The sequence below is a fragment of the Cyprinus carpio genome, chromosome B16 (genome assembly GCF_018340385.1).
Source record: "Cyprinus carpio isolate SPL01 chromosome B16, ASM1834038v1, whole genome shotgun sequence".
In the NCBI taxonomy this organism is placed as follows: domain Eukaryota; kingdom Metazoa; phylum Chordata; class Actinopteri; order Cypriniformes; family Cyprinidae; genus Cyprinus; species Cyprinus carpio.
In genome coordinates, this window is record NC_056612.1 from 13972688 (window position 1) to 13994787 (window position 22100).

At 35.8% G+C, this 22100-nt stretch overlaps 1 protein-coding gene across 9 annotated transcripts; it reads left to right on the plus strand.

The window, feature by feature from the left end:
• Nucleotides 1-1971: 1971 nt before the first annotated feature.
• Nucleotides 1972-13693, plus strand: LOC109072387 (FAD synthase). Of its 9 annotated transcripts, none has more exons than XM_042740905.1 (7): nucleotides 1972-2387; nucleotides 4478-4627; nucleotides 4849-5608; nucleotides 7480-7627; nucleotides 11253-11351; nucleotides 11898-12087; nucleotides 13616-13693. In XM_042740905.1, the coding sequence occupies exons 1-7, from the start codon at nucleotides 2085-2087 to the stop codon at nucleotides 13691-13693; spliced, it is 1728 nt and encodes a 575-aa protein (XP_042596839.1). In that variant the 5' UTR covers nucleotides 1972-2084. The 9 variants fall into 9 exon arrangements, with proteins under 9 accessions (XP_042596839.1, XP_042596838.1, XP_042596842.1 ...); XM_042740904.1 differs by having other exon boundaries at nucleotides 1973-2387; nucleotides 4475-4627; XM_042740908.1 differs by having other exon boundaries at nucleotides 2251-2387; nucleotides 4403-4627.
• Nucleotides 13694-22100: the final 8407 nt, after the last annotated feature.

A 22100-nucleotide genomic window follows, 5' to 3' on the forward strand; every position in this document is an offset into this window, starting at 1 on the left:
TTATACAAACATGTAATTGAAATTTCCACTTATACAAATGTGTCATTGCAATCTGTAATTATACAAATGTGTCATTGAAAACTAATTTATGAAACATGGCGAAATGTTGAAATTTCAACACATTTCTAAACAGTTATCACGTAACGAAGTCTATTGGCATCACGTGACTGGTAGTTTGATACACGCTCCAAATCACTGGTTCGAAACAAATGATTCTCAGAGGTTCTAAAGCTTTGCCAAGCAGTGTTTCGAATGCGCCCATTACCAGGGAACCCAAGGTTCGAATCTGCTAGTTCTCTACTATAGCAAACAGTTTTAGCATTTAAAACTTGATTTGACTATCCATAATTATAATTTCGGATAGTCACAATTGTAATTCGGATAGTCATAATTATAATTCGACTAGTCACAGTGACAATTAGAGATATCTGCAATTATAATTGCACTAGTAAGAAATCGGATTAGAGATATCTCTAATTACTTTATGACTAGTCAAAACTCCATTTAAGATATGTGTAATTACTTTATAGATATCTTCAATAGACGTGTCATACATCCACAAATGTAATTAGAGATATCTCTAATTCAATTTCGACTAGTCACAATTATAGTTTAAGATATCTGAATTGCAATTGCTCGTAGTCAGATTGCTGTTGTGTGACGTCAGAATAAATTTACTCAGCTCCTCCCCCACCTACTCTACTAACTGCTAACAACATAATAAAAGTCTGCTTTTGTTGTCACGGAGAGAAAAGCTACTGGATGAAGTGCTTCATGGATTATTAAATAAATCTGGATGCAGCTTTATGTGGTAAAAGGTCTCCAGCATGCATGTATGTATAGCGCTGTGTTTTAATTTAATCATGTTGCAAAATGGACCAAAGTCAGAGTAATCACAAACTGCTCGTCTGAATTTATTTATTATATATATTTAGACATAATGAAAAACAATGGAATTATACAAAAGATTAAATAAATAATAATAAATGCATGACGGACAAGAACAATGCCTAATCAGATGCAGTCAAAAAAGGTGAAGGCTGATTTTAAAAAGATTACAATTTAATGAAAGTTTAACTGACATTGATGACATTTATAAGTAGGTTATGTTACATTGTGTATGAATTCAGGTTCACTTGTGTCATTATGGCAGCTTGTTTCGACGGACCAAATGCTGTGTAGTGTTCAATAAAGGCAGAAAACCACAGACTGCTCGTCTGAATTTATTTATTATATATTTAGACACAATGAAAAATAATGGAATTATAAAAAAAAAGAAAAAAACACACACACACATACATGAAAAATAGTACAAATAAATGCATGACGCACAAAAATAATTGATAATTATTAGATGTAGTTGAATGAGGTGAAGGCTGATTTTAAAAAGATTACAATTTAATAATTGTAATCTGGCAGTTTATAATAAAGTTTGTAATAAAACTTATAATAAAGTTTATCTGGCTTGGATGACATTTATTAGTAGGTTACATTACATTGTGTATGAATTCAGGTTCATTCAGAATTGAGTTGCTATTTATTATTTATTTATTTCTTTAGTGGCGGAAACGAGCTTCCATAGGAAATAGCCCACAAGGTGGGAGTATTGTATTATAGCAAGAGATCCATGATGATGATATTCTGCTGTGTTCATTGATGAGTCTTTACGAATAACGAATTACGACTAATCAAAACTATTTTGAAGAAATCTCAGAAAATATTTTTCAATGGAAGATTATGACTAGTCGTTATAGCATTTTAGATATCTGGAATGTGTATTATAACTATAGTCAAAATGACATTGTAGATATCTTCAATGCATATTATGACTAGTCATAATCACATTGTAGATATCTTAATTCTAATTACGACAAGTCATAATTGCAATATAGATATCTGGAATTACAATTGTGACTATCCGCAATTATATTTATGATACTCAAAACCAAGATTTAAATGCTAAAACGGCTTGCCATACTCTTCCAGGATTGGGTTGAGGACTTCAAACTGAACAGCTCTATTTACAACAGACAAGAAAGTGCACGCAAACTTTACTGGTCCGCGTGGCGGTGGATTTTTTCAAAATGGTGCGCGTGTGTGCTTATCCTAGATGCTTCAACCAAGAGAAATCCCTGAGACTCCGTCATTGGACATCAATGCAAGAGGAAAGTTTGACTTTTCACACATTGCCCCTGCACGATCCAGAAAGATTGAACCTGTGGCTGATTGCCCTTCATCGAGATACCGGATCACCAATTCAGTCTATCCGTGGATTGAGGGTGTGCAGCAAACATTTTTCACCATCCGATTTCAGTGTAGCCAAAGGAAATAAAAGACGCTTGAATTCAACAGCTGTACCAAATCTGTTTGTGCAAGAAAGAACTGAGGTAGGTGTGGAATACAAATATACCATAATCACATGATTTCTTATGGACATGATGAGGATCTCAGGCGATCTACGTTAAATGTTAAAAAGTTGCACAGATGTAACTAGTGGTGCAGGGGGTGCTGTATCATGAATTTCCAGTAGCACTGCAGAGTTTATTTAGACCTCCAAACTAAACATATTACACATAGCGTCCTATTAAAATTACATTAAAAAACATATTTAAATATCAGAAATATTTTTGTGTGTGTCAAAGCTGCTTTCAAGAGGTCATATGACTAACTGCAGAAGAAAACCAAGCTGATTTTACATAAATCGTTTAGCAATTGTTTAAAGAGACCATTAAATGTAGCATTTACAATTTACATAGAATCACCCTGTAAATTTAGTAAAGGATATCTGCAAATAGTCCGCTTTCCCTTCCAGGGGGAAGTTCCCGCCCTCTTTACGCTAAATGGCTAGTTTAATAAGGAAGTAGTGTAACGTCTCGCATCGATTGGCCAGGAGACATCACGTGACAGGAGGAGTGCAACCAAGTATTCTTACTGATATGTAACTGGCGTGGTTAGGGTGAGTTCTCGACCTGGAGTAAAAAATTACAACTCAAGTACAGCTTTTAAAGAGGAGCATCCTGATTCTGTATTATAAATTCGTTTGCATTTGCTAGTATCGTTAGCTGGTATCAATGTTTACGGCTGGTTTGCTTTCACGACACAAGCCTGCGGAACGCTTGGCACTTTTGTTCGTGTCAGTACTTTGAGATCACGGTGACTGTACAGTTTGACCAGATCTAATATGATCATTGATTTGCCTGACTTGTGTTTGAATGCGATTAGTGCTCCAATTAATAATATTTAGTTGACCACGAAATCTGGACTAAACACAGGATTCAGTTTCGTGCCTTCCAGGTAAGGGAAGCAAACTATTCTGCCAACAAACGTGTGTTTTTACTTAGAATAAAATAGACATTTCTAGAAATATCCAGTTGCTTTGTTAGAACAGAAAACATAATTAGACTTGGATAATTATACAGCTACAAGAATATTATAAATGTTTTTTTCTGTTTTTTTGTAAACTACCTTAATAAACTAATTTAGAAGAGGTGTTTTTAATGTTTATTAAAACTTCTTTATAGGTTATTAATTATTCCCAATATTTTTTTTATTATTTTTGTTTTTATTGTTATTTTTTTTTTTTAAAATTTTTTTTTTACTTTTATCGTTTGATGGGCTGCACAGTTTGGTCAGTTTTTGTGATGTCTGTGAATATCAATATGATAATATATTATTGTCAAATCAACTATTAAGGAAAAATATATTACTGTTGCAGTATTTCACTAGAAAAAAAGTAAATTGAGTACTTAAGAAAAATAAGAAATATAATTGTATTTAACATCGCAGCTGTAAAATTACACTAATATTTATGGTCTTAATTTATTAATTTTCAGAAGTTTAAAAAAAAAAACGGCCTTAAAGCCTCTCTTTTTTTGACAAGTGCTTGTTTATAAGCGCTTCTTATATGCATGTTTGGAAAGTTGTTTTCATGCATATTGCGTTTTTAAATGCATGTTATAAATAATCCAAAAACACTGAGAGATGTGATTGTGTGGAGCAGCATTTACCTCGAATCAAGATCCCGGAAACACAGGATCATGAACTGCTTGTGCGTAAATGAACACAGTGCAGTGCTAAACTCTGAAACATTCAGAGCTCATATTTATTTAATTAAACTGGGTTTTACCACTGAGCCATTCCACAATTTTGGTTTCATTACGATAAACCATGGAGTCCTGCATTCTGTGAGTTGTTTTTAAATGAAGGTTATATTGTGGTTTCATGTTTATGTATCTATAGAAGATTATAGATCTTGAGAAATTTTGATTTTAGTCCACATTTTTTGTATATTTGACATGTCTATTTATGTCTTGAAAATAAACTTTTTTTTTTAAATTTATAGATTTAAAAGTCAAATAAAGACTAGTTTTATTGTTCAGACATTTGTGCTTGTTCCCAACAGACACTCTCCATCTGTCTCTTCCTCTTTCTTTCTTTGCCTTTCTCCTGTGTCATCATTTTCATCTGAATGCAGCAGGCTTTGCCTCGGATTAGTAAAGTAGCTAAGAGGGTTCAGCGAATTGGAGCCCAAATCATTCCAATGGCCCAGAACTGCAATGCATCCTCCACACAGAAAGATGGTGCTGCTACAGCAGCTATTCTCATCATAGGAGATGAGATCCTCAAGGTAATTTACAAGAGCTGTTGATTATAGTCACAATTAACACTTTATCTTGTATATGCTGTTATTTTTCTGACCGTTGATGGCTCTATATGGATTTTGTATACCTGTTTTCAAACCATTGACACATGCAAGGAGGTTTCCACTTTGGCACAGTTAATTATCTCTTCTAGAATCATTAGAAAGCAATATTTGAAAAACTTTTGGTTTATATGCTCACATTGCAGGGTCACACTGTTGACACTAACAGTGCCTTCTTGTGCCGCGGACTTCGCAAGCTTGGCGTCACCGTAGAGCGAATCACTGTGGTACCTGACGTCCAGGAAGTCATTGCTAAAGAAGTGGCACAGCTTTCCTCCTCTGTTACTCACCTCATCACATCCGGTGGCATCGGTCCCACCCATGACGATGTCACTTTTGAGAGTGTTGCTATGGCATTTGGCGAAGGTCTGCATGCTCACCCTGAACTGACAAAGCTAGTAGAGGGGTTCTTTGGCCCGGTCACTACCAACAGTGCCCAAATGAAGCTTGCTATGGTTCCCATTTCTGCCAAACTCAATTTTGGCATAGACCCTCAGACAGGCCAGCGAAATCGCTTCCCACTAGTCAGTGTCCGCAATGTATACATATTTCCCGGCATCCCCTCTCTGCTGGAAAAGTCTTTCAGTGGCCTTACCCATCTGTTTTCAGGCTCTGGTACCACCTTTCACACCCGTGAGGTGTTTGTGAATACGGATGAGACTGATATCGCCCAGTGTCTAACAAAACTGCAGGCAGGTTGGGGCAAGCGCGTCTCTCTGGGCTCTTACCCAGACTGGCTTAGTAATTATCATCGTGTCCGATTGGTTTTGGACTCTGACAGTGCAGAAGAGGTGGAACGGGCAAGAACTCAACTGATCGAAGAGCTGCCTGAAGGATCTGTGGTTCCTCTTGTCACGGACCCAGTGTCAGTCGCAGCTGAAGAGGTGTACGCACTCTCGAAATGTGGTGAGCTTCTTTGTAACCATATTTGAGTGCTGTTGTTGGTGTCAGTTACATGTATTTGATCTGGAGCTTTTTTGTTATGTTTTTTGGGTTATTTTGTGCAAAAATGAAAATTCTGTCATTAATTACTCACCCTCGTGTCGTACCAAACCCATATGACCATCGTTCATCTTCAGAACACAAATTAAGAAATTTTTGATGGAATCCGAGAGCTCTCTGTCCCTCCCATAGACAGCAACACAGCGTATCGGCGTGACACAGCTGACACAGAACAGCATACAGCAGAGTATTCTTGTAGCTTCATATAGTTGGGGATGAAGCGCTGATGTCACATGGATTATTTTACAGATCTCCTTGCTACATTTCTGGACTTGGGAACATTTCAGTTGCATTGCTGTCTATGCAGGGTCAGACATAGGGCTGTGCGATTAATCGAAATCGAATCGCAATCGCGATTTGAGATGTTGCGATTTTGGTAATTGCAAAGCCTGCGATGTGGACGCAATATTACTCTGTTCCAGAGCATATGCATGACTGCCAGCCTTGAGTGGCAGCCTTACTAACCAATGGAGTGAGCGCACCTCTGTCAGTTCTCCCCAATCAGTTCTGCTCTAGCCAACTGCATAAACGCCCACCATAAAAAAAAATAAAAAATACGGAGAGTGGGAGAGAGAGAGTGTGTGTGTGATTATGGCGTCTACAGGGTCAGATCGATAGTTAGGCAAATCAATACTAAAGAAAAACTTATGTAATATGAGATTACTTTGGCTTCGAAATGACAGACACCAAACAAAAAAAGGTAACGTTAATTTACAAGAGCTGTGTCACAACCTGTTTTTATACAGTCTATAGTCACAACACATATAAAGAGCTCTATTATCGGTTCTGCTTTCAGTACTGGAGAATAAAAGATAAATTCTTAGATGTTTTTATTAGTACATGAACATTATCTTGCACATTTCATCTCCCCAACAGATTCTCATTTGAAGCCTGTGTCTCTGAATGCTTCTCATACTCCCTCCTCTCTGCCGCATCTCACTGTGTGGATGTTTATCGTACTCACTCCTGTCTGCCGCATCTCATGGAAGAGCCTGCTCATTTATACTCTCGCGCGGCTCCGCACTGCACGTCTTCTCTGGCAATATGGACGAGGCTTGACGCACGCGTGCAACCTGTGTCAACTCTCACCTGGCTCCGCGTTTAAAACGAGTGTAAATTTAGTCTAACTGCTTAGTTAATTTCACTTGGATGAAATGAAACATTCAGCACATTTTCCACTTGTTCTTAAAATCCCAAATACTTAAAAATGAATAAATAAGCTTATGTAACCAATGTAATACTTTAATAAATGACTAAAGTAATACATCTCTTTATTCACCCAAATAAACTAATCTCTCCTGTGAAATTCAATAATTAAGCAAATTCTGTAAAAGTAGTAATACAATTATAATATTCCCTGCTAAAAAACAAAACAATAGAATTGTTTTAATGGAAACCATAAGAATTTCTGTGATGGTTTCTATTGTCTGTTTTTTTTTTTTTCAGCAGGGTTGCTGTGCTGCACACTATTGACAATATTAAGCTGAAGCTTGATTTTGCAAAATTAAAATTGCAAATCAAATCGCTATCGCAATAAATGTCAAAAAAAAAATTGCAATTAGATATTTTCCATAAATCGCACAGCCCTAGTCAGACAGCTCTCAGATTCCATCAAAAATATCCTAATTTGTGTTATGAAAATGAACGAAGGTCTTATGGGTTTGAAACGACATGAAGAGGAGTAATTAATGACAGAATTTTCATTTTTGGGTGAACTAACCCTTTAAATCAGTTGAGAGTAACCTTGTTAAACATGTATACCAAATATCTCACAGGGACAGTGCTGGGGAAAAAAGTAGCTGCAGCATTGGGCACCATTGAGATGGCGCTGGAGAAATACTCGACTAATGAAATCTGTGTTGGCTTCAATGGTGGCAAGGACTGCACAGCTCTACTACATTTATATTATGCTGCTCTGAAACGGTAAGAAAGACTAAAGTAAAGACAGCATGTGGACCAAATTAAATTACAGTTGGCAAAATTTTGCACAGTATACCCTTTTTGTTATTTTTAGACATTAGATGTCCCCCAATATACAGTGACCTCAAAATCTATTAAACACACTTAAAGGTGTCATTCACCCAAAAATGAAAAATCGGTTATCATTTACTTACCCACTAGTTATTCCAGTTGTTTTCTTCTATTAAACACAAAAGAATGTTGGTAACCCAACAGTTTTTGGTATCCATTGACTATAGTATGGAATAAGATAAAGTCGATGACTACCAGCTACTGTTTGGTTGCCAGCATTGTTACGGTCTAAGTAAGTCTAGGGACACTAGAATGACTACAATAACCCAAACAACCACGGTCCAATGCAGCAAAAAGAGAAGTTTATTTACAAAGATCATAAAAATAATAAAAGGGAATTAACTTCAGAAGGGGGCAAGGCCAAAATAACAAACATAACGAAACTAACTTCTATAACTTAACTAACTAAGCTACAAAGAAAACCATACAAAATACAGCAGATTAAACTAACTCCCTAAACTAATATAAACAAGAGAAAATAAGTAATGCAAAACAAAATGGCACCCACCTTTCTACCAAACCCCAAACAAAAGACATGAACTAAACTCAATATTTATTATGGGCAACTGAAGTTAACACTCACTTCTCTTTAGATAAGGCCTCAGTCATAGATGTAATCAATGAGACAAGGACAAAAGCTCTACTTCAGTAGGCTCAACACAATTGAGAAATATTTATTATGGTAAGGTTTATTTGGACGAAACCTCAGCCGCCGCACACCATCCAGCCACCAACACTCCTGGTCGAAGGGTAGCTGTAATTTAAATACTCTCTCTCCTCTCCCATCACCCAATCGCAGCAGAGCTCTTAAGGCCCCGATATACTTCAAACGAAATCGAAGAACGAACTGATATGATGTCATTTCGAACAAAATCAGGCCGAAAGGAAGTTCATTTTGAGTTTGTCTCGGCAGTTTGAAACAGCTGACCAAAGCGAACTTTCTGGGGTAGTTCGTTTAGCTCCTAAACACCTTTGAGTTTCCGTTGGTATGTGACGGTTATGCAATCGGTGGGTGTGTTCTGAAACTCCACCTTTTTGGACGTGCGATTATTTTTTATATATATATATATATATATATATATATATATTTTACATTGTGCAAATATATATATATTTTTTTTTTTCCAGACAAAAGAGAACAAGATCTCCAGCCTAGTCACTAGCAACATGAATACACTGGAGCGTTTAATAGCTGAGCTGGCTCAAATATATCCGCACCTGTACGATCGCTCGCGGAGAGACTTTAAAGATTCAGAGAAATCATTTAATTCCTAGAAAGAAATTGCAACGAAGCTTGGTGTCGATGACCCGGAGTTAAGTAAAAAGCGAGGTAGAGAAACATCCGAGACAAGTTTTCCAAAGCAATGAAGAGAATAGATGAAAGAATAAAGATATAAGGTAGCAAGTAACGTTACCAAATTCATGCGTTTCAAATAAATGTTACACCATACTGCTGCTGCTGCTGCTGTTGTTCTTTCAATAAGCGAATTTAAAGGGTATACAACAGGGATAGGCAACTTCGGTCCTGGAGGGCCACTGTCCTGCAGAGTTTAGCTCCAACACTAATTAAACACACCTGAACAAGGCAATCAGTGTTTTCAGGATTACTAGATAGATACAGGCAGGTGAGCTTTTATGAGGGCTGAAGCTAAACTCTGCAGGATAGTGGCCCTCCAGGACCGGAGTTGCCTATCGCTGGTATACAATAAATGAAATGCCAAATGAACATACAATAATAAACCTTTGTTTTTATCAAAAGTAAATCATGACACCACGTAAAATATAAAAAGGTGTAACAATTTATCCAGTTTAATATAATAAATGAACACTAATAAAATAAAGTAACAAACTGACTCCAAGATTTTTTTTTCCACATCATGCTAAAGTTTTACAGACTATGAGACATTCACACTTCCCATAAAGGACTGATTATATTTTGTATTGCAAACATGATACTTGACTCTGAACTGCGGCTAATCATTATTCTTTTGTCTATAATATTCTGACCATTGGTGTCCGTCTCACACCAAGTTTGCCTACACTTCATCATTTCATCATTGTTTTGTTTAGGGGATACGCGTGAGCGTCGCGAGGCATGTTACATTAATCTACACTCCACCTCCAGCAGCGCGGGGGAATGTTCAAAAACAGTATACCGTTGCTCAGCCTTTTCAAACTTCTTTTTGCCCCCAAAACGAAAACAAACTTTGTTTGAAGTATACCGGGGCCTTTAATAAACCTCACGCGTGGATACTGGTTCTGCAGGGAGAGAGAGAGAGAAAACAAGGCACAGAATTCACACCGCAGTTAAACCTACGGCTCTGGACGTAAAAGTATTAATATAACAGGGTTATTAATAAACATTAACGCCTATATTTTAATGTATTTAATAAATGATAAGATATTAAAACAAGTGGCATTTGTTTCAAAGGTATAGTTTACTCAAAAAATTCAAATTAGTCATCCTCCTGTTGTTACAAACCTGTATGGCTTTCTTTATTTTGTTTAATACAAAACTTTTTCCCTCATGGGCTCGACCAAAACTACACTGACTTTAATTGCTCAGACAACAAATAGACATTTTTCAAAACAAATGCTTTTATGTTCCACAGAAGAAGTAAAGCCATGTTTGGAATGACATGAAGATGAGTAAATGAACACAAGCACAAGCATACCTTTCAAAAAATATTACAGAAATAGATGTTTGTTTTAAGTTCTGGTTATCAAACGCTAGTGTCTCTTCACACATTCAGTTAAAGGATAAGGTCACTTCCAGAATAAAAAATTCCTGATGATTTACTCATGCCATCCAAGATGTTTTTCTGTCTTCAGTCGGAATTAAAGCAATTAAGGTTTTTGAGGAAACAGTTCCTGGATTTGTGTCTAAATAGTGGACTTCAGTGGGAGCCATTGGGTTTAAGGTCCAAACCGCAATTTCAGTGGAGCTTCAAAGCGCTCTACATGATCCCAGTCGAGGAATAAGGGTCTTATCTAGCAAAATGGTCTGTCATTTTCTTAAAACGAAAAAAAAAAAAAAATTATATACATTTTAACCACAAATGGTCATCTTGCACCAGCCCGACCTCGTGCATTATGTAATTATGTTGGAAAGGTCACGCGTGACGTAGATGGAAATACAGACCCAGTGTTTACAAAACCAACGTGCAAAGAAAGTCAAATGCCCTTTATTAAAGGAAAAAAAAAATTATGTCGGACAATTTTGAAGTTGCAGGAGAAATGGAGATGGAGTTTTTCTATTCTGCTAGGACACCTGTGTGAACGTGAGGAGAACTGATTCATACATCCACTAATGATCACCTTAAGTGCATAAAAATGGCTCAGAAAAAGTTGAATCTGCATCATTTGTTTGCAGGTGTCATGTGATTTGCTATGTTCTATGTATGCAGAAAATATACACGTTGAGTTTGGCTTAAGGGTCCAAATACTTTTTGGGGTACTATTTAGAAATGCTGTGAATCTTTTTCTGTATATATATTTGTCGAGTTTTCTTTATGAGGCAGTATCCAGATAGTAGAGACAAATTGAAAGCTCTTTACATTCGAATTGTCTCTCCTTTTCCTGAAATGGAGAGGTTTTTGCAGGATACAATCCAAAGGTAAGACAAGTTGCCTTAAAAAAAAAAAAAGTAGTACCGCAGTGATTTAAAGTAGGAGAGAACAAAAATCTGGAATGGTTTCCTTTTCTCCTGAGTAGGTAAATCACAGACTGGATTCTCTGGCATTTTTCCCAGAACTTTTTGCCTGCATCAGAAACCAGCATATGTAAACATATGATTTAGTTATGTCTGATTCAAACGATTATTTTGACAACATTTCTGAATTGTGAAGTTTTCCAGACATGCTTTGAGCAGTTTCACGACTGTTACACTAATGTTAGAATCACCAGTCCTGCTTGTTTATCCACATACAATATGGGATCTGGCACCAGTTAGTAAGTGAAATGTCTTAACCAAATCACTTGAGTGAGACTTTCAAGGGAAATGTGCCATCTGTAAGCTGTAACAGCCTCTGACAAACCAGCTGCTGTCTGTTCCTTAACCGTGATGAGTTGAACATGGGTCCAGGCCTCATTAATTCATCACTGTCCATCAAACCTCCATAGGTGTAATTATTTGGCACATCCCTACTTCTCTCTTCTATAGATATGACCTGGAGCTGTTCTCGGTGGAGGGTAATATTCGGCAGGCTCTGCATGAGGTCCGGGAAAGGAAGCCAGATCTACAGGCAGTTCTGATGGGAACGAGATGGACCGACCCTTACTCGCACACACTGACACCCCTCTGTCCCACAGACCCAGGCTGGCCTGAATATATGAGGGTCAACCCACTGCTGGTGAGGGGGAAAAGTATATATATTTATGCTGCTTAAAATTTTGTTACATTTTATTTTACTGACTTCGAACTTCTTAATAGTAATGTTAGATAAAAAATAAAAAAAACTCTTCCACTTTACAAGTTTACAAGTTTTTACAAGTTAAAGCAGAAAATAAACATGAATGAACATCAGAAGGTATGCTGAAAGAAAGAGTACAAGTTACTGAAATGTATCATGTCGCTCAATTACTAGCTTCAAGTACATGGATGCATTTTTTTTTGTTCACATTTTGTTTTATTTAGGATACATGAATCTGAACCTAGTGTTTACTTTAGCGATCAATTAAGTGATTGGGTTTCTGTGTGTGTTTGTCAAACTTTAAATCGGATTTGATCTATGCGCACACTACATGAATATACAGAGTTTTCCTAGTTGTTTAAGAACTGCATACTAGCCATTTTAAAAAGCAGACTTAATATTTAAATATTTTGGGAGATGACAAACACATGAAACTTCGTGCCGCACTGCTCATATTTTATTTTGTTGTATTTATTATTTTACTGCTTTTATTTTACTGCTTTTATATTTTATTATGCTTTACTGTCCTGCCCCACTTCACAGATGATTAGAATTTTTTTTTAGACTGATACTTACAATTCATGATTCATTTCTGACACTCATTATTCAACAACAACAGCTCGTTCTGTGTTGATATATCATTACGCCTTATCTGCATCATTGCACAACTTTCCAGTTTCTGTTTTCAATCCAGTCAAGTGTATACATGTTCTATTGAATGGATTAGAAAAGGTTTAAACCACCCATTCAATCTGAAATAAAATTGTAATCGGATAAGCCAAATTCATTCTGATAGATGTGGTTGCATGTAAAAAAAACTTTTAGTTTTTATTTGAGTGTTGATTATTATATCTAAAACAAATAGAAATGAAATTCGGTACTTTGTTTAATAACCTTAAATTTGATCGTAATGTACCAACTCAAAAGGATCCTTTTGTAGTTTACAGCAATTAAATTGAATTAAATTGTAACGTAATAGAATCAGTGAGCTTGTGAATCGAAATTGAATCAATTTGTGAAATATGTCAATACCGAGCCCTCATATGTTTTTTTTTTTAATGGGTTCTTGATTTTATTGTATGTTTAATACTATAATTGTGTTATGTAACCATATAGCTTATATATGTGTACACATGTATAATCACAGAGACAAACTGGCAAAAAAAAAAAAGTTTTCACTTATCTTCCCACCTTTCCTGTAGTGTCTAAACTGACTCCACTGTCAGTAAATCACTGTCATGTCTCCCACTCACTCTCATGTAAGCTGGCAACAGAAACAGCCAAGAGATGGTGAATGATGATGAATGAGGCTCTCCAAGATCATTACACAGCAGCTCCCTCATCCCAATCAGTGCTGCTTATGTAAAAGACACGGCAGTACAGCATGTTCTCAGAATTACAAATGACCCCGGATCCATGTTACTTCTGAGTGTTTTTTCATATCCACCATCTCTTTCCCTTTCTGTAGGAATGGACATATCATGACATCTGGTCTTTCCTCAGAACTTTATATGTGCCCTACTGTATTCTGTATGACAAAGGGTGAGGTGCTTCTCTTCACAGTCAGTCTCACGCATTAAATTAAATTATCTTCTTTGTTTTGTTTTACAAAGGGTGAGATTTTGTTTTTGATAATTTTTTTTAGGTATTATGGTTATCATTTTCTTGATTGTTTGTTTTTGATTTTTTGTTTATTGATGTGTAACTCGCTACAAACCTGCCTACAAGCTGGAAAATGAGGAGGAGGAACGCAACTCAAGGGCATGACTGACTTCTTAGACATCTTAATTTTTATTTTTTATAAAGAAGATGCAATGGATGACACATGCAACTGAGGACATTTTGAAGAAGGAACTGAATCACTGAAAGGAAATATCACTGAAATATCAGAAACAAATCTTGAAAAAAAAATGTTTGTGTACTTTCTATGAATGTTCGTGCATAGAAAAGTGAGAAAAGTAACTGAATGCTGTATTTAAGATTTATATTATAACAGTATCAAAGTTTCCTGTTCTTTTTCAAAAAAGTTCTGGTGATATCAATGGTTGTGTGTTTTGTATCTCTGAGGAAGATGTAAGTATCTGACTGGTTGCTATTTTAAGACACCTTTGGCGGCAACTTCCCCAGAGTTTTTACTTAAGATAACATGACAAAATAGTTCAAATAATTCTGTTTTAAGTGACTTGTAAATTACATATTGCTTTAATTCATGCAAGCAAATGTGAAAATTATTAAAGATTATACTAGTTTTCATCTGGAGAGCAGGGATATCCAACACTGCTGAATGAGAATTATCATCCTGCCAACTTAAGTTCCAACCCTGCTCCAACACACCTGTCTGTAATTATCAAGTAGCCTTGATTAGGTGCTTCAGGTCTGTTTGACTGGGTTTGGAGCTGAAATCTGCAGGACGGTAGTTCTCCAAGAGCAGGGATGGAGACCCCGGGTCTAGCGCAAGAGGATGAGAAGATCATCTTCGTTGACTGACACGCAGCACCCCAGTTAATAAAATGCAATGACAGTTTCTGGCCTCATGAGTGCGATGTAGGCACGTTGTACATTTAAAATGTTGATTATATTAAATTATATCCAAACTGTGTTTAATACAAGACTACCAACCTGTCCCCATCTAGAAATCAGTCAGCGGTCTGGCACCGGGAATCGATGCGGTGCAATTTAATAAAGCTACTCACTTACGCGGCTGTTTCCCCTCTGCCAAGTAAGACATGTTCCTGGATCAACATTATTGTCCAAAAATATAGACTTAACCTAATCCCTACCCCTAAACCTTTTTATTTATTCCTAAAATCAGTGGGAAATGATAGCTGATTAACAAGGGTGTAGAAGCACTTAACCCTGACTTTAAGCCTAAAACAGATATTTCCTGAAAAGTTATATCTCAATTCTGACTGGTTGATAGGAATGTTGTTCCAGGATTAACAAGGATGTTGATCCAGGAACATGTTGTACTTGGTGAAATCATGCTCACCTTCACCTCTGATTACCAGCAACACCATAATCATCTTAAGTTTTAGCCTCAAATCTATCAATTACATTAATGTTTACTGTTAAGAATAGTTTTTATACATTTCATAGTTTAAGAATTATTAAATAGGCCTTTAGCATAATCTTGAAAGCTACCTAATGTTTTTTGGCTCTAATTTTTTAAATATAGTTTAAATTATATTATTTAATAACTAGGCCTATTTCTCTGATAATTAGGTTAAACGAATTATGTAGGCGAAATATCACTGTGGAAATATTTAATCTAATAACAATATTAAACTTTATTTTATATAGTGTCGTTAGCATCTCAAAGGGCTTTACATAAAAAATATGAAGTTAAAAGATACACACAACAGTACAGGCAGTAAAGAACTAACCAAACAATACAAAGCCAATATAATAAAAAACAAAGGAATCACATAAAAGCTAAATCTGTTTATCCTGTTATTTTGTTTTGCAAGCAACATTCCAATTAAAATATTTCAGAAAAAAGACTTCTCCAGTAAACCTGTCATAAGAGTTTCATATGTGGAAGCACAAGAAATAGCTATATAGAGAAGCTCCTTGGGGTATAGGATATGACACACCTTTAAACAGGGAGAGACATACATGTACATTCATGTAAACATATGCAAATCTGAACAGATAGGCTACAAAACATAAATGCCTGAAAAAGCCATCTGCTATCAGCTTTGAGCCTTAATCATATCCGATAAAATAAAGAGAAATATGCTGTTCTGATAGCCCAATGAATGCTATTTTAAATGTTAAACATTTAAAGGTTTGAGAACACACCTAAAGTTGATCAAAGTCATTAACAAACAATGCCCCACCCTACAGTGACGTGGATTTAGATCATCTTCATAAAACCCCATGAGCAAACACATACTCTACAGCACAGCAACTTTAAAGAGGTCTGTGAGATTTTTTCAAAGTGAAAAAGGTGAGTCTTACATTTTTTCTGATCAACCTAATAATAGTTCTTATTAAAAGTGTATTTAATTAATGCAGTTAACACCAATATTCTGTATGATTTATAAGCTTTTTATAAGTTTCCTGGTCTGGACCAAATATGTCCACACAAGGTCAAAAATTTCTAATATTATACTTTGGACATTTGGTCCCCATAATGTGTGTGTATGTATGTACAACCCCAATTCCAGAGACGTTGGGACGTTTTGTAAAATTTGTTAATTCTCTTTAACTTTTATTAAACTGACAAATGTACAAAGAAAAGATTGCCAAAGTTTTCACTGACCAACGTAAATGTATTTTGTAAATATGAACAAATTTTGTTTTTAATGGCTGCAACACATTCCAGTGTGTGCAGCCAAAATGTATGACCAGTCATGAAAAGGAGAATCAGACAACAACAATCACAGACTGCTGAGCATCTGAAGTCTTTTATCAAGCGAGACTGGACAAAAAGTTTGCTTTCAGAACTTTAACAATTAGTATCCTCAATTCCTAATCAAGTAAACATTTAATTTAAAGGACCACTGATGTGACACAGTGTTAAACACATCTGTCTGCCTCTGTCCCAACTTTTTTGGAGTGTGTTACAGCCATCAAAATTTGTTCATATTTACAAAATACTTTTATGTTGGTCAGTGAAAAATTTGGCAATCTTTTCTTTGTACTTTTGTCAATTAAATAAAAGTTAAAAAGAATGAACAAAGACTATGAAAAACTATGTGCGAGTGCACCAAGGGCAAACGCTGCTTTAAATGCAAAAGATGGTCACACCAAATGTTGATTTCATTTAGTTAATTGGTAAAGAAACTCTATTTATAACATTATTTTTGACAGCATTCTCATTTTACAGCATTTTTACACAAGTGCCAAATACTTTTATCTGTACTATACTGTAGCTTTGTTGGTAGGTTTCTTGATTTATCATAAAAAGCTGGAGGGGGCTGTTGTTCAGTCTGGTGTGTGAGATCAAATATTTTGTAGAATTTAAATGGCAATATGTTGTGCTATAAAATACCTTTGATATTGTGATATTATTTTAATTTTTGTGCACTTGCTCCACAGAGAAATGGAATCATTCAAAGAGCAAATGCTTTGCTTTGTTACATGGAATATTTGTGGGCGAAAAAAAATAAGCCCACTCGTTGACAGTTTGTCAAAGAATCTAGGGGCAGAAATAATATTTTTGCAAGAGACAAAAATTGGACCTGGAGATGAGAGAGAAAAGCTTGATGGCTGGAAATGTTTCTTCACTGTCTATGATTCCCATAGCAAAGGAGTGGCCATTTTAATAAAAGATGGTGTATCATTTCAGTACATATGTCATGATGAGGATTATGGTGGAGAATATCTTGTACTATTCTGTCGTCTCCATGGTGAGCTGTTCACTCTTGTTAATGTATACAAACACAAAGATGACAAAGATGTCTTGAACATACTGGCAGATTACTTGAGAGAAACAGCTGATGGGGTGCTTGTGATTGGAGGTGATTTCAACACAGTTCTGGACCTTAGCTTTGATCGAAACTGCATAGCAAAAAAGCTAAAGGATACACCATCAAAGGACACATTTGAAAAATTCACAGTCTCTCTAAATCTTATGGATGCATGGGCATACTTTTGCCCAACAGTCAAGAAATTTACATATTCTCAGAATAAAAGTCAGTCTAGATTAGACATGTTTCTTCTTTGTGAAGAGGATTTAGAGCGAATAAATGATGTACACATTTATGAAGCTGAAAGTATAGTGGCTACACCAAGTAAGAAAAAGTATACTTCAGATCATTCTCCCTTAGTGATTCATCTCAAAATGAAAGAACAATCTACCAATGATGTGCCAAATGTTGCTTCATGGTCTGGGGACATTAGATTCTGCAAAGAACCAGACAGAAGAGATGGAAAGATAAATGGGCCAGAAATACTGCGCGTGATCAAGTCTTTAACTGACTCTGGGAACCAACGACCTGATACAATAAGCATACGAACATACAAGAAATACTGTTGTCCATTAACAGAGGTCTTAAAAATATATTTCAATTATTGGATGAAACACCAGCAGCTACCTCAAAATTTCAATTCATTTTACAGTGCATCTGATGGTAGAAAACATTTCAATGTGGATTATTTGATTTTCACTACGATTCTGGCCAAACGCCTCAATATACTAAAGACATCCTCTGAGAAACAGAGCCAAGCATACAGAACCAAAAGAAAATGTTACTGTGTGACCTTTTTAAAACCACAGAAAATTAAATGGACCTTCTTAACAAGCAGCCTCTCATACCATCTCAGAAGTTATATAAAGTCCCAACAAAAGTTGAAAAAAGTAATGAAAAGTACAAAAAAATCTAATGAAAAGCCTAAAGAAAAATCTCCAAAAATGAATGTCTCCCTCCTGAAAGGTTTAGTTGATAGAGATGCAGATTCAACAAAGGAAAAAAGTATTTTAAAGATTATTCTCCCTAAAGCCAGCGATCCTTCAGATGACTTCAGAGAATTACAAGACGGCTGTCCACTCACTAGATCAATCCTCAGTTTGGTCCTGAAATATCTGGAAATTCAAATAGGAAGGAAAGGCTACATAGCTCATATCTGCCACTTTAGACAAGCTTTAGTCATACATAAATACTCTAAGAGTGTATTGAAAGAACTGAAAAAACAATGTAAGAGGTTCAAGAGAGATTCTGGGATTAAACTAAAAATTTTTGAAATCATTTTAAAATCAAAAGTTTGATACATCTTACCAATTTTGTTTGGCATTCCAACATCTTTCTCAAGATACACATGCACAAATTACTAAAGCTCTTTCCCCTAAAACTAAAAGGTAATGTCTACAAGGTAATCAGAGAATTCTAATATGTAGTGCGTGTTATATTTTAGAAATTAATTTTGAGTATGTGTCATTCTAACTGTTTGACCACTCTTTATGTAAGGTCTATACATATTGTAAATATGAATTGTATACTGTAATTTGGCTCTGCTTCTGCTTTTTTACTAGTTGAAAAATATGAAAGAATACATTTTTTTTAAACAATGCTGTCTGTCTTGAAAGTGTTCTCATTTGAAGTTACTCTCTCCAACTCTTGTATTATACATACTTACATACTGAAAGTTTTATTTCTGTTTGTAATGACTATTTGTGTACAACTATTTGTGCAGAATCATTCAGTGTGATTTTCAGAATAATGAAGTATGTTTGACAATGAAGATTTATGTAATACATAAATTCAAGAAATAGGAATAGTGTTGGTCTCTTCCATTATGTTATAAAAACACTATACACCAATATACCTCAGATTGTTGATTTTAGTACACTAATAACAGGAAATTGTTACAATTCTTGTCTATATGTGTCACAATATGACAATTTCATGGTTTGCCTTTGACTAGCAGGGTTGTGGTGTGGCCCTACCTAATTTGCCAGTCAAATATCACTCATTGTTAAAACAATTTGACCTTTATATGGTGACTTAAATTTGATGAAGTCTGTGTCTCTGTGTTCATCCAAAAGGAATGTATCTATTCCAGAATTGAATCCTAATACACAAGGCACAATTTTAGCAATCAAGATCATTGCAGATCACACTGTGCGACATGGATCTAATAAACTACATGCCTGTAGGCTGTACGATGTTGACACCTATTGACTCATAGGCTACGACGCACATTACAATAGCGATTTCATCGGGCGCATGAGCTTGGCCCGAAGTTAACTTCCGGCCTTTATTCATTTATTGGTCTGGCTAGTGGTGCCTACTACAAACGCAATTAAAGTTAAGGTGATGAGTTAACTGAAGTTGTGCTCAGGTTGTTGAACTGTGGGAGGCAATGTTTCCCATACACTGATTTATTCGTGGCAGCCCCCCACAATATCAAAACTGACCACCACAAATAGATTTTCCAAAAGGCTTTGACATTGTTCAGTAAACATGAGCACTAAACGTTTCAAAATCAAAACGTGGTGCGGGTGTTTTTATATCACTGTATTTCTGAAGGAAACTGACTGTCTTCAGAAAATATTCAATGTCATTTTTATTTCATCTTGCATGTATTGCTTGATAAAGCAGCGTTTGTGAGCTCAGCGGGGGTGGGGTACATATTAAAGAGTTGTAATTTCTTAACCTTTCCTCCAATTTAATACCCTTAAATTAAAACCTTAAATTAAAACTCAGAGTGTGCACTTTAAGCCCATATTTATTATATAACTGTATATAATGCTGTTTTGTTCAGCAGCTAAAATAATAAAAATTGTGCCTGTGTCCAAATATATATGGACCTAACTGTATACTTACTGTATATACTCTATTCCAGTTACTTATTACATTGCCAAGATGCACAATTTTAACAATTTAGTTGGATTTTCCAAAAATGCAGTCATTAGGATTAAATATGGACATTAGATGAAATGTCCTGTAAGGTCAGATGACAGTTGAGCCAAGATTCCCCCGAAGACATCTTGCCCCAGCTAGGGGGTAATTTTGCCACATATGGTGGGGCAAAATGGCCCCCTTTGTGATAACATTTTTTGCCAGTATAACTGAATTGTTAATTGTGTCCATTTGATTCTCATAATAGTATGTTGGGTGAAGCATAACGATCCTTTACATGCAAAACTCCTCAAATGTTACAGTTTATCAGTATATAGACATTATTGATGGTGCCTTTCCAGATGTGTAAGCTGCCCATGCCACATGCACTCATGCAACCCCATACCATCAGAGATGCAGGCTTCTGAACTGAGCGCTGATAACAACTTGGGTTGTCCTTGTCCTCTTTAGTCCGGATGAAATGGCGTCCCAGTTTTCCAAAAAGAACTTCAAATTTTGATTCGTCTGACCACAGAACAGTTTTCCAGTTTGCCACAGTCCATTTTAAATGAGCCTTGGCCCAGAGAAAACGCCTGCGCTTCTGGATCATGTTTAGATATGGCTTCTTTTTTGACCTATAGAGTTTTAGCCAGCAACGGCGGATGGCACGGTGCATTGTGTTCACCAACAGTGTTTTCTGGAAGTATTCCTGAGCCCATGTTGTGATTTCCATTACAGTAGCATTCCTGTATGTGATGCAGTGCCGTCTAAGGGCCCAAAGATCACCGGCATCCAGTATGGTTTTCCGGCCTTGACCCTTACGCACAGAGATTGTTCCAGATTCTCTGAATCTTTGGATGATATTATGCACTGTAGATGATGATAACTTCAAACTCTTTGCAATTCTTCTCTGAGAAACTCCTTTCTGAAAATGCTCCACTATTTTTCGCCGCAGCATTGGGGGAATTGGTGATCCTCTGCCCATCTTGACTTCTGAGAGACACTGCCACTCTGAGAGGCTCTTTATACCCAATCATGTTGCCAATTGACCTAATAAGTTGCAAATTGGTCTTCCAGCTGTTCCTTATGAGTACATTTAACTTTTCCGGTCTCTTATTGCTACCTGTCCTAACATTTTTGGAATGTGTAGCTCTCATGAAATACAAAATGAGCCAATATTTGGCATGACATTTCAAAATGTCTCACTTTCAACATTTGATATGTTATCTATATTCTATTGTAAATAAAATATAAGTTTATGAAATTTGTAAATTATTCCATTCCTATTTTATTCACAATTTGTACAGTGTCCTTTTTGTTTCGAATCGGGTTTGTATATATAACAGAGACTGGATGGAAAAAATTAACTATATGGTTTATATATTTATAAGATACCATTCAAAAAAAAAAAAAAAAAAGAGAGAGAATCTATATACAAGTCTGAGTCTAATATATATTATACTGACTGAATATAATAATATAATATGTGTGACTGAGGCGCATACACAACCATTTTATTACAACTGTTTTAAGTTAAACATCACAATTTTATATCATAATTACAGTTTAAAAGAGATTACAATTACTCTATTACAGCTGTAATATATCTTTTTTACAATAACAACATTCTACAAGCTTAGAACGCACACACACGTAGAAGTACAAAGG

Coding starts and splice junctions, on each gene's coding strand:
- LOC109072387 (XM_042740904.1), top strand. CDS start 2,085: ATGGTGCGCGTGTGTGCTTATCCTAGATGCTTCAACCAAGAGAAATCC. Junction 4,628..4,848: donor TAGGAGATGAGATCCTCAAG/GTAATTTACAAG, acceptor CTCACATTGCAG/GGTCACACTGTTGACACTAA. Junction 11,352..11,897: donor TTGCAGGATACAATCCAAAG/GTAAGACAAGTT, acceptor TCTCTTCTATAG/ATATGACCTGGAGCTGTTCT.